The sequence below is a fragment of the Emys orbicularis genome, chromosome 7 (genome assembly GCF_028017835.1).
Source record: "Emys orbicularis isolate rEmyOrb1 chromosome 7, rEmyOrb1.hap1, whole genome shotgun sequence".
NCBI classification, from domain to species: Eukaryota; Metazoa; Chordata; order Testudines; family Emydidae; genus Emys; species Emys orbicularis.
Window position 1 is genome coordinate 31,917,274 of NC_088689.1, and position 17,923 is coordinate 31,935,196.

General features: G+C 41.7%; 1 protein-coding gene across 5 annotated transcripts in view; it reads right to left on the reverse strand.

Moving 5' to 3' along the window:
- CPEB3 (cytoplasmic polyadenylation element binding protein 3) overlaps positions 1-17,923 on the reverse strand; it is a 166,804-nt gene that overhangs the window by 113,213 nt on the left and 35,668 nt on the right. For 3 of the 5 annotated variants that reach the window (XM_065407238.1, XM_065407240.1, XM_065407239.1), the window contains one exon: positions 5,430-5,589. In XM_065407238.1, coding sequence (XP_065263310.1) covers positions 5,430-5,589 — 160 coding nt within the window. The remainder of the gene's footprint in view (positions 1-5,429; positions 5,590-17,923) is intronic. The other 2 variants (XM_065407242.1, XM_065407241.1) reach the window with 1 other exon arrangement.

Here is a 17,923-nt window from a genome sequence, read left to right on the forward strand (position 1 = left end):
GGAAGAAGGCCTTCAGTTAGTATAAACTAAAGTTATTTATCCAAAAGTCTTTTCTTTGTCTCGGTCTCTGGAGAATCCAGTTTGAACTAGTATATGCTTCCCTCCTCCCAGGGGAACTTCAAAGGCTGGTAATGGAGGATGTTCATTAGGATCACTCCTCTGTACTGAAGAACATACACACAGTGCCACAACAGCACATACACAATTGCATTTTAATACAATGTACCTCAAAAGGTATTAACCCTAATTCAATAAGGTTTATCTTAAAGCTATAATATTTGTTCAGGATATTATAGGATATTTGCAAGTCTGTCACACATATATGCTTAGAAGTTTTGAGGCTGAAGAAATCCCCTTTTGCTCACTATAAAAATGGTTGTTCCAATTCCTTTCCCCTTCTTCCTCCTCTGAATATGACAGCTGGTTAGGAACATTGGCCAAAAGAGGGGACAAGGCCAACTGGTCTAGGTGGCACAAGAAGTGACTGGGGAAATGGCACCTTAACTGACTTGGGAGATGAAGAAAGTGAGGATCCCCAGATCCTGATGGTTGCAAAGGAAAATTATCAGTATGGCCAGCTAGCCACTGGGCAAGAGGGAGGGCAAGGGAAGGTGCCCCAAGAGGCTGGAGAATCTGAGAGAACTCCTTGGAGCCCAAGAGAGTAAGAGCCCAGGATATTGAGCACTCCTGATCCAAGAGCTGTCCCTGACAGCCTATAAGCCCAGGCAGACTGGGACAACTCACAGAACAGAGTATCAGAGACTCTGTCGGAGTACAGCCTCATCAGAATTGGATATTGAGTTTTCCCCAGAAAAGTGCACTCAAAAGAACCAGTCTATGCTCTGGAGATAGTACCAAAAGACTAATATTGACTATCACTGGAGAAGAACCAGGAATCCTAGTGACCAGGAAAATGAGTAAAGCTGAATGAGTCCCTTGCATTGGCAGTGCCATGACAAATAACTCAACTGCATACTCTCTAGACACATTAAGTTTTTTTTTTTTTTCCCCTTTTTCCAGGTTGGTGCTGAGAACTCCGGCACTGAAGATCCCTTTGCACTTTTCCTGTCCGTCCTCTACCAATTTTGTTGGCACCAAGCACAAAGGAGACAAACTCAAAGTATCCCAGCACAAAGTGGACAAACACCTGATCATAGGTCAGAGCCAAGAAAGGCATGGTGCCTTCACTGCCTTTTAGTACAGGCCTCTGATTGAAGGCCTTACAAGTGCAATGATCCAGGAATGGATTTTCTCCACATAGAACAAATGGCAGAGCACAAGGGGCTTAGATATCTCCAAGGAGGGAGCAATATATCACACACCACTTCATTCTGCCCTTCAGATCTGAATCCTTAAAGTCAATTAGACCTTCTGGTTGTACTCCAGAACCCTACTTCAAAGTAAAAACTAGGACCAAGATTTTTGACCTAACTTTATGGTTCTATTTTTGAAAATCTTGGCCTAGATATATAATGGCACAACTAAAGTACACCCAAAAGAATTTAGAATCACCTCCCACCACCACCCCACACCCCTCCATCGGGGTAAAAAAGTCAAAAAAATTTAGGCAGAGAGAAAATCCCTACATTCCCATCTGGCCCTTGAAAAGGAAGGAACAGAAGCAGTTGGGGGCCACACTTCCTCTTTTATTATCTCTACTTCAAAAGTCTATTGGCAAACAACAGGGCGACTGTGGCCCTCGTAGACGCTATTTTCCCAGAAGATTTCTGAAGCTCTGCAGTACTAGGAGCAAGGTATCACATAAGTGTGAATATGCATAGGCCATCTCAAAGAAGTCTGAACATTTGCTGAAAAGTTTGTTCATTGCCCACTGGCAGGCTGACATTTTCTCTGAAATAGTCATATTGGCTCTGCAACAGGCCTGAAGCTTCCAAGATTTGTATAGTTTGGAAGGCAGAGTGAAACTTTTTACTAGAATGAGCTAATGCTTGCCTCTATTTTCCAAAAACAGTGCTTTTGCTATTTGTCTTTTCACCTCTCCCATCTGTTTGAAAGCTTGTACAATACTAAAACTAGTCTGATTAATAAAGCCAATTGATATACAAGTGCATACTAGCAAGAGTAATTTAGGCAAATTAGCCTACTTTACCAAGGGTGAGCAATTCATTAACTAAAAAGGTAATCTTCTTAAATGCAAGATACCCTAATTTGGGAGAGATCCATCTCAGTTGAAACAAACTTGAAATGTTTGGATTTTAGAGTGGTAGCTCTACCTAGTGAACTAAATGAGACATGCCCACTTACTGAGAGTATAGTCTTAAACCACCCGTCAGTCTCTCTGAAGCTTTCAGTTACTTACTATGAGAGTATTACTCCCCATGAAATGATCTGTAGTAGCTTGTTTGAACAAGACAGAACACACTCCAGCATCTACAGAAGAGGAAGAACTGCCTGAAGTTGAATCCTAGGAAGACAGATTATGTTTGTGGGCAGAGGGAAACACTTTGAAGAACTATCTGCCTGGCCCACCTTGACTAAAGTCACATGGCCCCACAGATCCAGACAGTTTGCAGTTTGAAAGTTCTTCTGGATTTCCTACCAATGCTGGCCCTGGATAGCAGCATCTGTGAAAAACTCCACCTACTAGATCTGACTGGTTAGGAGAACATGTTCCATCCTTGCTGATGACTTGGCAACTACCCTTTGCACAGAACACAAAACGTTATCCATGACCGCTGATTCAGATTTGCCTGTTCTGAAACTTTTTTTGTATTCCACATAAAGATATATTTATTAGCTTTTTACACATACTGTAGCTGTTTTACTTAGAAACCAACTCACCAGTCTCACCATGGATACCTGGATCTTAGATCAATAACAGTGGAAAAATTTAGTTCCTGCTGCCCTCAAATATTTATTGGTGTGCGTGTCTGTGTGTCTCTCTAATACAATCATAGGACTGGAAGGGACCTTGAGAAGTCATCTAGTTCAGTCGCCTGCACTCATGGCAGGGCTGAGTATTGTCTAGACCAGGGGTAGGCAACCTATGGCACGCGTGCCGAAGGTGGCACGCAAGCTGATTTTCAGTGGTACTCACACTGCCCGGGTCCTGGGCACCGGACTGGGGGGCTCTGCATTTTAAATTTAAATGAAACTTCTTAAATATTTTAAAAACCTTATTTATTTTACATACAACAATAGTTTAGTTATATATTATACACTTCTAGAAAGAGACCTTCTAAAAACATTAAAATGTATCACTGGCACGGGAAACCTTAAATTAGAGTGATTAAATGAAGACTCGGCACAGCACTTCTGAAAGGTTGCTGACCCCTGGTCTAGACCATCCCTGACAGGTGTTTGTCTAACCTGGTCTTAAAGATCTCCAATGACGGAGATTCCACAATCTCCCCAGGCAATTTATTCCAGTGCCTAACTACCCTAAAAGTTAGGAATTTTTTCCTAATGTCCAACGTAAATCACGCTTGCTGCAATTTAAGCCCACTGCTTCTTGTCCTATCTTCAGAGATTAGAACAATTTTTTCCCTTCCTCCTTATAACAACATTTTATGTACTTGAAAACTGTTATGTTCCTTCCCCCTCCATCTTCTTTCCTCCAGACTAAACAAACCTATTTTTTCAATCTTCCCTCATAGGTCATGTTTTCTAGACCTTTAATCATTTTTGTTGCTTTTCTGTAGACTCTCTCTAATTTGTCCACATCTTTCTTGAAATGTGGTGTTCAGAACTGGAAACGATACTCCAGCTGAGGCTAATCAGCATGGAGTAGAGTAGAAGAATTACTTCTTGTGTCTTGCTTAAAACACTCCTGCTAATACATCCCAGAATGATGTTAGCTTTTTTTGCAACAATGTTACTCTGTTGACACATATTTATCTTGTGATCCACTATGACCTCTAGATCCCTTTTCATTATCTCTGCATGTATAACTACAATTGCATGAATTAGTAAACAAAAAGTTCCCCAGACCACTCACTCATGTGGCATTAGCTGAGTGGCAGAAGTAGTTTAATCTGTACCCCGGCAGTTGAAAGGACAGATGTGCTCCTGCAGCAGAAGTAATCATCAATATTTCCCAGCATCCATCAAACAAATAAGTTACACTACTTACAATCCATCCATTTGGGTTTTAATTCTAGTACACACACACACACACACACACACACACACACACACACACACACACACACAATCTATATCTATGGTCTGGGGAACTTTTTGTTTACTAATTCATGCAAATCAATCTACAGATCCATCTATCTTTTTATAATCTTTGCGGACTTGTTAAACTTGAGAATAGCTGCACATCCTTGTTTCAAAATTGCTAAGGATTTTTACTTTGAGGATGGAAAGTAGTAACAGTCTTTGAGTGAGCAAATATTGAGCTAATTGCAATTATCACCCAACTTTAGCACCAACAACAATTGTAGTTCTACATGCAGAGATAATGAAAGTGTTGGGTAGTAACAACTGCTCAAGTCAGGATATTGTACTTGATTACTTGATGGACGAGTAGTCTGTTCCTATATGTCACATCCTAATTGAGTAGCGTACACATGACCATTTCAATTCTTGCATCAGACAATACAATACAATACAATCTACTGTGTATAAATCACACTAGCAAGAAATATTTTTCCTTTTGATACACCTCTTTAAACTTTTTTTCCCCACTGAGTTCTCTTTACTCAAAGTTCCATTCCTTCAGTTTTTTGCCACTACACATGCAGTCCTGTGTCACAGCCATCATACTTTGGAGCTTGTCAGCACTATCACTCAACTGTCTGGGTAGGTGAGACATAAAAAACCTCTATTGCTGAGCATAGTGCTTTCACAACAATGCCAGTCTGGAGATCACAATACCAGCTGTCAAACTTGGATCTCACACCTGATCACACAAATATTACTACAGTTGCTACGATACGTGTGTGTGTGTGTGTGTGTGTGTGTGTGTGTGTGTGTGTGTGTGTGTGTGTGTAAAAAAAAGATATTCTTTAAATTCTGTTTTAATATCCATGATAAAGGGAATATTTTAGATAGCCATCTTCTAACTTAATGATTCATGCACAATGGCCTATTACTTTAAAAAAAAGTTACACAAAATTAAAAATTGAACTGGACTCTTGTTAATTGCTTGTTTTCTGAAATAGAAGACTGAAGTTGAAAACCTTACTGAGCAATTTTTTAAGACTGAAAACAGAAACAAGCCTCTAAAACTAAAGCTTAGATAACATTGGAATTCATCATCTTGCACATATGGCATACTACATTCATACACATTTAGCCTTGGTCATCTGAGATTATTGAGTCATATTTTTTAGATGGGCAAATAGCAGCTTTAAATATTCACCACTTGCTTTACTAGCAGAAAATGTATAGCAATTATTGAAAAGTTGATTTTTTTTGTTTAAACACCAAGCAAGCATGGACATATGAATATTCCTAACCTGTAAAATGATTCCTCCACATTATATCTGCGAAACTCATTGGTGGGCCACTGGGAGGGTAGTGTTTACCTTTCAGAGGCTCATGGTCAGTCCTTATCATATCCATTAAGGAATTTTCCAAAGAGTGCAAGTTAAAAGTGTCATAGGGCCTATTCCGGTCCTAAAAGAAAAAGAGACAGAAAGAAAAACACTGTTACAATGTAATCATTTCATAACACAAGCACACTTCATACATTGTATTACTTCAGCATTACCAGTTATACGGTTTTCCTCCATGATACTTTTTAACATTTATAATAAAACAAGATAAATTATAATTGTGATATTTGTAAATATACTGTTAAAAGGGATAATACATGTGACTGTTGAAAATAGTATATGGTAAGAGTTTTAACATCTACTTCTCTCTAAACAGGTGTGTACAACTCTTACCCCAATAACATTCTCTACATTTAATTAGGGTTTGGAAATAACCCCTCCTCCCACACACATTTGGGGGGGGAGGAAGGGGGAGAGAAAGAGTGACATGCAGAGTTTTAAAATTGTATTTCTTTGTTTCCAGCTTCTGCCTTCATTTTCTGACATAGTGCTGCTCTGAGCATATATGGTGCAGAAGCAATCAGTGCTCAGGCAACCAGATCTTCCCAGCAGAACATTGTTGCTTTCCTCTATGGAAGTTTAACAGTGCAGAGGCAAACTCTCAGATTATAAAGGTACACAACAGGGTGCAAGGCAAATCAAGAGAGCTAAGAGGGGCAGTATTGCCAGCCTCAAGTGTTCAAAAATATGGAGTCAGGCACCAAAAAAACCTGAAGAGATTTCTTTTAAATACCATGATTAAGCCTTATTAATTTGAGATTCTTTTTTATTTACCTTCTGCTTTTTGAATCTTTAAGGATTAATTTGACCTCAAATTAAAATGACAAATTTCATATTTGGAGAAGAAACGCTGGTTCTAGTTTTACTCACAAAGCGCTAGCTACAGTTCAAGGATTTGTTGAGGGCTGAAATGGGTATAACCAGAGAGACAAGGTGGGTGAGGTAATATCTTTTATTGCACCAACAGAAGTTGGTGAGAAAGACAAGCTTTTGAGCCACACAGACCTCTTCTTCAGGTCTGGGAAAGGTATTCCGAGCATCACAGCTAACAGATATTACCTCACCCACCTTATCTGTCTAATATCCTGGGACCGACATGGCTACAACTACATTTCATACAATAATGGGTGTAACCACACATTTTAAATTGAGAACTTAACATGAGGCAACGGACATTTGTTTTAACTTCACCAGAAGGACATCAAATTATATGCTTAGAGATGATGCTACTGCATCAACTACCTAATCCACTATCCTGCCACTGCAATATAGTATTTGTAAGGAGTGGCTACTCAATGTGGGCAAGTTGGTGGAAAAGGTTAGAAATTAGGTGGAATTTCACACACACACACACACACACACACACACACACACACACACACACACACACAGAAAGAATCTATAAATTTAACCTAGGAATCTATAAATTTAACCTCGGAGATTTTACATAGAAGATTCAAGTTTCTTTAAATAAACACAATCTCTAACTTTTTTTTTTAGCACACCAGGCTAAAACTAAATATATACATATAGCTGATCTTAGAAAATAAAATAAAAAAAAGACTACAGGGGACTAGGATTAAAAAAATTCTTTACACTGTTAAAGGGCACCAATATAAGGGAAATGGAAGAACTGCTTGAGAAGGAATAATATGTAACAGGATGAAACTGAGCAAAAGAACTTTTAAGGCTGGACAGCAAGAAAAAGTTTTAACAACAAGGTCAATTAGACCATGGAATAATCTTCTTAAGGAAGTGATGGAATCCCTGCTGCCAACGTTATTTAAACTGAAGACAAAGCACTTGAGAATGTTATGCAAGGCACCATCCTGCTGATAAGGACATGGAGTGGGTAATCTTATAGGACTTTTCCATCTCTAAATTCTAGGATTTTATGAGTGATCAAACTTCATTTAATTAAACTTAAATGCATCAGATACTTCATTCTAGTAATCAATTGGGAAATGTACTACAAACCCGAACCTTTATATTCTCAGTCAATTCACTCACGCTGTTACTGACAAATAGGGAGGAAGGAGCAGGTAGAAGGTAGCAGAAAGCATTAGATTATTTCCTACTGTTACATTCACTTCCTCCTTCAGTAAATAAAAGTGATTCAACATTCCTCTGTGCCAACTGAATAACATCTGCCTTAGACCTAAGAATCACAGAGTCAAAGTTCTCTTCTATGCTCTGACATCACAAAATCACTCATGCAGCCCAGGAGGTTAAGTACAGCTTTGGGAAAGCAGCAATATCCATAAAGCATATTTAATGTGAGTTTTTTCCCTTCCATATGTGGATCTGGCATGACCAGCAGAGGATCCAGACATTTCACATGAAGAAAGCTACACTTCTGGAGCTTTCTGATCAGCTTGCCCTGACCCTTCAGCATCACAATACACACATGAGGATGGCCATATCGGTCCAGAAGTGGGTTGCTATAACCATCTGGAAGCTGGCAACCCCAGACTGCTACAAGTCCTTTGCTAACTAGTTTGGTGGTGGAAAGTCAACTGTGGGTAAAATGGTGGCAAAGGTTTCTGAGGCAATCAGGCATGTGATTTACCCAAAAGTAATGGGCATAAACAATATCCCTGAACTAATTGCTGGTTTTGAAAGAATGCTAAAAAGGTTCAATTACATTCTCAGCAGGTCCAGAATGGTGCTTAAATGTGCGTTTGTCAGACTGAAATACCGCTGGTGCTGTTTACAGACACGTTTAAATGCCTGGGTCATCAATGCAGTCCTCATTGTGGCTTGCTAGGCTCTTCAACATCTTTGTGAAACCAAATGTGAGCCATTTGCCCCTGATTATGGAGCTTTGACAGTAATGGATTGCTGAACTACACCTATGACAGCTGGAGCATGATGCACCTGGGCAACAGAAATCTGGGATACTCTGTGTGCCCACATTGTGGATTTGCATAGGCCAATGGAAGAGGGAGAATAGTAGAGTTTATGAATGTTTTTGTACAGCAATATTTATAGTACATGAGGTACTATCACATCATGCAATAAAAGGGGATACTGTCACTGTACACGGTGAATGGGGAGTTGATTGTTATGAATTTTTCATAAGGATGAGATGACTTTATGGAAGCAGGCTGCACATTTACATTATGGATTATTGTACACAGATGTATAGAAAGACTGTTAGAATACAACCTCCCTGTTGTGCCTTACCATGTGTTCATCTTTATTATTCAAAACACACATTATATGATGTGACCTAGCGACGGCAATAAATTTTCTTAATTAAATAAAATCCTTTATTTGTGAACATGGATGTATTACAAACAACCTACAAAATCTTACATTACAACTGCCATTAGAACACCAAAACATTAATAAACCAACACCAAACCAGTAATAAAACAAAATGCATAAACCAAACACTGAACAGTGCAAACAGTGAAACCAGTGCTATCAAAACAATCCTCTAAATTTTGCATGTCTTCTGGCATGTTTTTCCTTCCCTTCCTTTAGAATGCACTTGGTGCCACTGCACAGGTATGGAGGCCTGCAAGTGGGCCAGGGTCAGCACGGTGGTTGAAGTATGCAGGGGAAAGGGGGCTTGGATGGGGGTGCAGGACAGCAAGTGGGTAGATTTGTCCAGCAGCTCTTAGATCCCAGTTGCATATGCCATCCAATCATGCAACTATCCAAAGTGTTCCTGGTCTGTAGTGTGTGGTACTGTGGAGGGGACTCAGGCTGAGGCGCAGGCGCAGCAGGAGTTTGCGCTTTCGCAGCCATTAGCGAAAGCTGCCTCTCAAACAGGTCTTTCTGCTACATTCGGTCTTCCTCCCTCAAGTGATGTTCCTGTTCCAGGGACTGTGATGCTCCCTCACTGCAATTCTGTCCTCAAGCTCTGCAGCCTGCTTGTGACTTTCCACATGACGTGAATCCTTCTCTTTGGGACTGCACGTGCTTGCTGGCCCTGTCCAGAATGTCAACCATAAGTTCATCAAGGTAACACTTCCTCTTCAACTGATCCATGAGGGTTCTGAGACCCAGAGTTCTGCCTAAGTGTGCCTGAGCTACTGAGGTAGAATGGCCAATTCAGGTTGAGGGTCCTGAAAGCAGACATAAAACAGTACATTATTGTCTCAATAATTCAGATGGTTCAGTGCATAAGCATAGGAAAAATCCTTGTGAATGTCAGCAGGGCCGGCTCTAGGATTTTTGCCGCCCCAAGCAAAAATATTTTTGGCCGCCACCCCTTTTTTTGTGCCCCCTGCCCCGCCCCAACTCCACCCCTTCCGAACCCCTTCCCCAAATCCCCAACCCTGCCTCCTCCCCTGGGCATGCCGCATTTCCGCCCCCCCCCCCACTGCTTCCTGCGGGCCCACCGCGACCTCCCGCCCTAGCTCACCTCCGCTCCGCCTGCTCCCTTGGGCGTGCCACTGCTCCGCTTCTCCACCCTCCCTCTCAGGTGAGGGAGGGCGGAGCAGCGGCGCGTTCAGGGGAGCAGGTGGAGCAGAGGTGAACTAGGGTGGGGGGGGGCACAGGAAGTAATGGGGGGGTAGAGGAACCACTCCCTGCTCCAGCTCACCTCCGCTCCACCACCGCCTCCCCTGTGCGCCCGCCGCTCGGCTTCTCCTCCCTCCCTCCCAGCCAGCCTTGCTGCATGAAATAGCGGTTTCGCACGTGGCAAGCCTGGGAGGGAGGGGGAGAAGCGGAGCGGCAGTGCATTCAGGGGAGCAGGCGGAGCGGAGGTGAGCTAGGGTGGGGGGGCAGAGGAATCACTCCCTGCTCCAGCTCACCTCCGCCGCCTCCCCCAAGTGCCCCGCCACTCGGCTTCTCCTCCCTCCCAGCCTTGCTGTGTGAAACAGCTGTTTCGCACGCAGCAAGCCTGAGAGGGAGGGGGGAGAAGCGGAGCAGCGGCGGCACGCTCAGGGGAGCGGGCGGAGGCGTAGCAGAGGCGAGCTGGGGCAGCAAGCTAGGGCGGCGGGGGCACTTTTTCCCATGCCCCGGAGTCGGCGCCAGAATGCTGCCCCTAGAAATGTGCCGCCCCAAACACCTGCTTGTTTTGTTGGTGCCTGGAGCCAGCCCTGAATGTCAGGGTCAACAACAACAACAACAAACAACAACAACAAGGCACTTTGTAAAACTAAACTTCAATATATTGAGAAAGGAACTCTCCAGATCCTAAAAGTTCCATAGACACAATCTGGTTAGTTGCAGTGAAAAGAGTGCACAGAGAATGAGAAGTTAAAAATCAACATTGTTTTTTGTTTAGAAATTGCCAACCATCTTGGGCTTTTTTGGGTGTGTGTATGAGGGGTTGGACTGTAGCTTATTACATAAGGCCCTCTCTATCATTTCATGCACTCACATTTTGGAGGACAAAACAATTCTTGTGGTTCCAGAATAGTAAAGGGATATTTTATTCCAAGCTGTTCATTGCAAGCCAGCTGTATGTGCCACAGAAGTTTTCAAATTTATGCTGACTGAACAGCACATTTATGGGTGGACTGGCCTGGTCATGTACCAAGGTGACTCTCAAAAATATGCCCTTCCCCAAAATGTGTCTGCCTATCTGGAGTTCTTGCTACAGGAAAAGTTTGCAGCTATCAGTACCTGGTATTAGGTCAAAAGTCATGGGGCAATCAACAGGATGTTATGTTAGCACCCACATGGATTACTGCCTCCTCAGTTTCTGATACAGCCTGTTATGACTGCATGCTAACACATATGCTAATATGGACTTGCCAAGAACTTCACAGCAACCTTCCATCCCCTCAGCACAGTTCTGAACTGCATACAACTCCCCAACTGTATTTTGGACAAATGATTTTGTCACACATGGACTACATTTAGCTTAAATGTACTGCATTTCACTCTCCCTCCCTATACAGTTCACGGTTTACAGGAAGCTTGTTAAACCGTTGGGCTGGTACACAGCAGCATAGTAACAGAGAAAGCAACAGAAGGTTCACATTTTAACACCCTGGCACATCATAGCATGAATGTGTGAGTTTCTATTAAAACTTTGTTTTTAAATGCTTGTTTCACAGTTTGTACTTCCCAATCTCCATTTTGAATTCCAGATGGTACTGATAGTGGAGAGGGGAGAGAGGAGGGTGCTAAGCTTCTGGCATGCAATCAACCATCACAGATCATGCTGCTACCAGAGGCTGGTATTAACTTTTGCATTGGAAACCCCTCCCATTATTACATTAATAAAAACATGAAGGCAAACTTACCATGCTCCGGGGGTACTTCTGTCTCTTGCATTTCTGCTGCCAGTTCTACAGCAGGCTGCTCCTCCAGGGGTGACATCAAAAAGTTCCTCCAAGTAGACACCCAGGATGATCTGCAGCTGCTCTAGTGGCTAAACCTCCTTGGGAGCTGGTTTCAGCAAATCACTTCAATAGCTTCATCCGGTGCCTGCTGGCTCCCCCTTTCCAGTCTTATACTGGATTCATGGGTGAGAAAGTCACCATCCCGGCTGACCAGGCTGTCATGAAGAGTTGGTGGCTCTGCACTTTGCACAGTACCAAACACCCAGTCAAACTCCTCAGGATAGAGACAGGAAGAGAGCAAGTTCCCATCACTGGCTTTCCAATAGTTGGTCTTGAGCCACTTAATCCTCTCCCTGCAGTGGTCACTGGTCACTGCAGTGAATCCCCAATGCTGCCAGTTTCTTCTCTATTTCCTGGTACAAGTAGTCATTCCTGGAATTTTTTCTCGCTTCACATCAGATTCACCAAAACGTAGCTGTGCTCCCATGTCCAGGAGGCAGCACACTTGTCAAAGGACTTCTTCTGGTCCATGGCCATTGCAAATGCAGAAGACAGTTCAATGCATTTGCTTCTCAGCGGTCAGAATAAAATGGAAGAGTTAAACACAGAACTACTGTACTTGAACAAGGGGGAAAGGGGTGTGCTTCTGTTTCCACTGACTCAATTTGCTATGCTTGGGATGGAGAGGACAAAGAACACTGGCCTATGAGACTGTGGGATAGCATTGGTGGACTCTGAGGGCCTGAGTCCAGGGGGGCCTGCCCAAGCTGCATTCATGCTGCAGAATAATGGTGTTTGGGCCTGAGCTCCCAAGGGACCCTGGCTCAAATCCTCCACCCTACATGGTCCTGGGTCTCAGGCCCAAGTCAGATAGAATTGTGCATAGATGGAAGTGGGATTTGGGCTTGAGCCAGAGTCTCAGCTTACACTGCAGTGTAGACATACCCTTGGATCCCCATTAATAATTATGGGTTATGAGGAAGTAGCGGAGAATTACCTTTCTAGAGCTGCCAGAAAAAAAGCAGACCAATATCTGTGTCACAATTACTTAAACCCTTACCATCAATCAATAAAAATTAAGGTAACCGTATCTCATTGCGATTCCTTAACACCATCTTCTCGCCAACCAATAGTGCAATTTCCTCATACCACCTGCTTGCAGGTCACATGCTATTGCTACTGCAGTCCTCTTCCAACAACAGGCTACATCACTGCCTAAGGCTAGGTCTACACTACCCGCCTGAATCGGCGGGTAGAAATCGACCTCTCGGGGATCGAATTATCGCATCCCGTTGGGACGCGACAATCGATCCCCGAATCGACGCTCTTACTCCACCAGCGGAGGTGGGAGTAAGCGCCGTCGACGGGAAGCCACGGAGGTCGATTTTGCCACCGTCCTTACAGCGGGGTAAGTCAGCTGCGATACGTCGAATTCAGCTACGCTATTCACGTAGCTGAATTCGCGTATCTTAAATCGACCCCCCCCATAGTGAGGACGTAGCCTAAGTCTCAGCTTTCAGTTCTACCTCTCAAACTGCCTGCTACCCATGGCCTTCCCTCCAAAGGCTCACAAGCTGTTCCAGCTCAGCTGATACACATGCTCTGTCTCTAGCCTGATTCCTTCTGATCTCAGAATATTAATTCATTTTCCTGCACTCTGGAGATTACAGAGCCACTAGTGGCTCCATGTTGAACTGAGCAGCAGAGCCCTCTACTGGCTAGATCCTTTCCCTCTAGCTCAGCCAGGGTGAGGGGGAAGGTATTCAACAATGAGCCAGAAGGTTCATTACAATAAATTTAGACACCAAACATATAATCTAAAGTACTGCATTCAACATTTATAATGCTAGATTTTTGAGAGGCCTGGTTCAATGGTTGCTATTTTACAATGAGATTTTTAAAAAAAAAATAGAACTGCATCTGTCACTTTAGAACATTAGTATTTCCTAGAATGCTTGCCAAATGGACACTTAAGAGGCAATGTGTTATCAAAATAAATTAAAACCACAACCTACAAAGTGTCACAAAATTTCACAAATTAAGAATTCAGATATTCATAACAAAGTCAGACTTTTGTTTAAATCTAATTTGGTTTCAAAATATTTTCTAGGAATATAAATCTTTTATGAGATGTAATTAATCATTAAAGAACATTTTAACTTAAAAGAAATAATTATGTAATCAGTGGAAGAATCCAACACCTCTCAAACCATATTTTCTTTTAAAATGATCATTTAAGCAGATTTAGCTCAGACAAGAACAAAGCAGAATTCCCAATACAGACAATTCAAAGTGTACACACTGAAAGTTTTTACATTTAAAAGATCTTTTGCTATTGATTAGCATGTCTTTTCAGGAAAATAAATCTAACTTCCACTAACATGCAATATAAAACTAAGAAAGTTGTAAAAATTCAACTGGACTCACTTTTCACAGTGAAAATAGCAATAAAAATGAAGACTAGATAGAGAGATATAGTAATTTAGACATAAGAACTGCCGTACTGGGTCAGACCAATGGTCCATATAGCTCAATATCCTCTCTTACTGTGTCTCATTGATTATCATCATTCAACCAAGTTTCTGTGATGCCAATTATATTAATATCCTCACTTAATACCAGGCACTTCAATTCACCCATCTTAGTATTTAGACTGCTAGCATTTGTATACAAGCACTTATAAAATTCTACACTTTTTAGCGGTCTGCCATTATGTGATGTAATTGAACGGGATTCTTTCATTTGACTGTTTCTCTTCAATTCCTACCTGTACTTCATCAACTTCACTCCTCTCCTCGTTTCTAAGATATAGAGAATCTCCATTAATAGATCCTTCCCTAAGGGATCTCTGTCCAAACCATATGCTCTTCTGTACCTGTTGGCTTCCCCCCAGCCCTTATTTAAAAACTCCTCTACAACCTTTTTGATTTTATATGCTAGCAATTTGGTTCCTTTTTGGTTTAGGTGACCAAAAACCCTTTTAACAGAAAGGGTAGTGAGACATACTTGTTTGTCTAGAAGAGTCTCCATCTGAGACATACATCACTTATTTTATTTATAGGCTTTCCATGGAGATGTGCCTATAGATGAATATCTTAAAAATCTTAAATGAGAGTTCAGAATAATAGGAGTACAATGGAGACAACAGCCTACATTTTAAAAGTAGTGGCCTCTTCCTGTTTTTTATTTCAAGGTGAAAAATAAAGTGCACATTACCAACAAATCTCTTGAGGCTACTAATGTGGTCAATAGCCTTTCAAGGACTACACATGTGAACAGACACCTAAAGGATGGTGAGAGTTGTATATATTTTGCAACTTCATACTATGGTGCAGATTTGTTAGAAGCCCTTCTAACTTCAAAAATTCTAATACTTCCCTCCCCTCAGAAATTGAAAGTGTTATGTATGTCAACAGAAAATTACATACACACAGCAGAGATATACACGTGATAAATTTAATTTATCAGCTATTTGTGAGACCCTTATCACCACAGAATTTGAGTGACAATCATTAATGGATGTTTATCCTCACAATACCCTTGCATCATATTTGTATCAAATATACATGCTTTAAAAAGCAACAGAGGGTCCTGTGGCACCTTTAAGACTAACAGAAGCATTGGAGCATAAGCTTTCGTGGGTGAATGCCCACTTCATCAGACGCAAGACAAAGAAAACGTACAATCAAATGAAGTAAAAATCTTAAGCAAATCCGCATGTTCCATAGAATCTCTATGGATAGAAATTTCATGCTCTAATAAGAATATAACATTAGGGATCTATTATCGACCACCTGACCAGGACGGTGATAGTGATGATGAAATGCTAAGGGAAATTAGAGAGGCTATCAAAATTAAGAACTCAATAATAGTGGGGGATTTCAATTATCCCCATATTGACTGGGAACATTTCACTTCAGGACGAAATGCAGAGATAAAATTTCTCGATACTTTAAATGACTGCTTCATGGAGCAGCTGGTACGGGAACCCACAAGGGGAGAGGCAACTCTAGATTTAGTCCTGAGTGGAGCGCAGGAGCTGGTCCAAGAGGTAACTATAGCAGGACCGCTTGGAAATAGTGACCATAATACAATAGCATTCAACATCCCTGTGGAGGGAAGAACATCTCAACAGCCCAACACTGTGGCATTTAATTTCAAAAGGGGGAACTATGCAAAAATGAGGGGGTTAGTTAAACAGAATTAAAAGGTACAGTGACTAAAGTGAAAAGCAACAGAGGGTCCTGTGGCACCTTTAAGACTAACAGAAGTATTGGGAGCATAAGCTTTCGTGGGTAAGAACCTCACTTCTTCAGATGCAAGTGACTAAAGTGAAATCCCTGCAAGCTGCATGGGCGCTTTTTAAAGACACCATAATAGAGGCCCAACTTCAATGTATACCCCAAATTAAGAAACACAGTAAAAGAACTGAAAAAGAGCCACCGTGGCTTAACAACCATGTAAAAGAAGCAGTGAGAGATAAAAAGACTTCCTTTAAAAAGTGGAAGTCAAATCCTAGTGAGGCAAATAGAAAGGAGCATAAACGCTGCCAAATTAAGTGCAAGAATGTAATAAGAAAAGCCAAAGAGGAGTTTGAAGAACGGCTAGCCAAAAACTCCAAAGGTAATAAAATGTTTAAGTACATCAGAAGCAGGAAGCCTGCTAAACAACCAGTGGGGCCCCTTGATGATCAAGATACAAAAGGAGCGCTTAAAGACGATAAAGTCATTGCGGAGCAACTAAATGGATTCTTTGCTTCAGTCTTCACGGCTGAGGATGTTAGGGAGATTCCCAAACCTGAGCTGGCTTTTGTAGGTGACAAATCTGAGGAACTGTCACGGATTGAAGTGTCACGAGAGAAGGTTTTGGAATTAATTGATAACCTGTCCTTTAAATCGGCTTCTGTACCCAAAGACTGGAAGTTAGCTAATGTAACGCCAATATTTAAAAAGGGCTCTAGAGGTGATCCCGGCAATTACAGACTGGTAAGTCTAACGTCTGTACCGGGCAAATTAGTCGAAACAATAGTTAAGAATAAAATTGTCCGACACATAGAAAAACAAACCGTTGAGCAATAGTCAACATGGTTTCTGTAAAGGGAAATCGTGTCTTACTAATCTATTAGAATTCTTTGAAGGGGTCAACAAACATGTGGACAAGGGGGATCCAGTGGACATAGTGTACTTAGATTTCCAGAAAGCCTTTGACAAAGGTCCCTCACCAAAGGCTCTTATGTAAATTAAGCTGCCATGGGATAAAAGGGAAGGTCCTTTCATGGATTGAGAACTGGTTAAAAGACAGGGAACAAAGGGTAGGAATTAATGGTAAATTCTCAGAATGGAGAGGGGTAACTCGTGGTGTTCCCCAAGGGTCAGTCCTCGGACCGATCCTATTCAACTTATTCATAAATGATCTGGAGAAAGGGGTAAACAGTGAGGTGGCAAAGTTTGCAGATTATACTAAACTGCTAAAGATAGTTAAGTCCAAAGCAGACTGTGAAGAACTTCAAAAAGATCTCACAAAACTAAGTGATTGGGCAACAAAATGGCAAATGAAATTCAATGTGGATAAATGTAAAGTAATGCACATTGGAAAAAATAACCCCAACTATACATACAATATGATGGGGGCTAATTTAGCTACAACAAGTCAGGAAAAAGATCTTGGAGTCATCCTGGATAGTTCTCTGAAAACGTCCACGCAGTGTGCAGAGGCGGTCAAAAAAGCAAACAGGATGTTAGGAATCATTAAAAAGGGGATAGAGAATAAGACTGAGAATATATTATTGCCCTTATATAAATCGATGGTACGCCCTCATCTCGAATACTGTGTACAGATGTGGTGGTCTCATCTCAAAAAAGATATACTGGCACTAGAAAAGGTTCAGAAAAGGGCAACTAAAATGATTAGGGGTTTGGAACGGGTCCCATATGAGGAGAGATTAAAGAGGCTAGGACTCTTCAGCTTGGAAAAGAGGAGACTAAGGGGGGATATGATAGAGGTATATAAAATCGTGAGTGATGTGGAGAAAGTGGATAAGGAAAAGTTATTTACTTATTCCCATAATACAAGAACTAGGGGTCATCAAATGAAATTAATAGGCAGCAGGTTTAAAACAAATAAAAGGAAGTTCTTCTTCACTCAGCG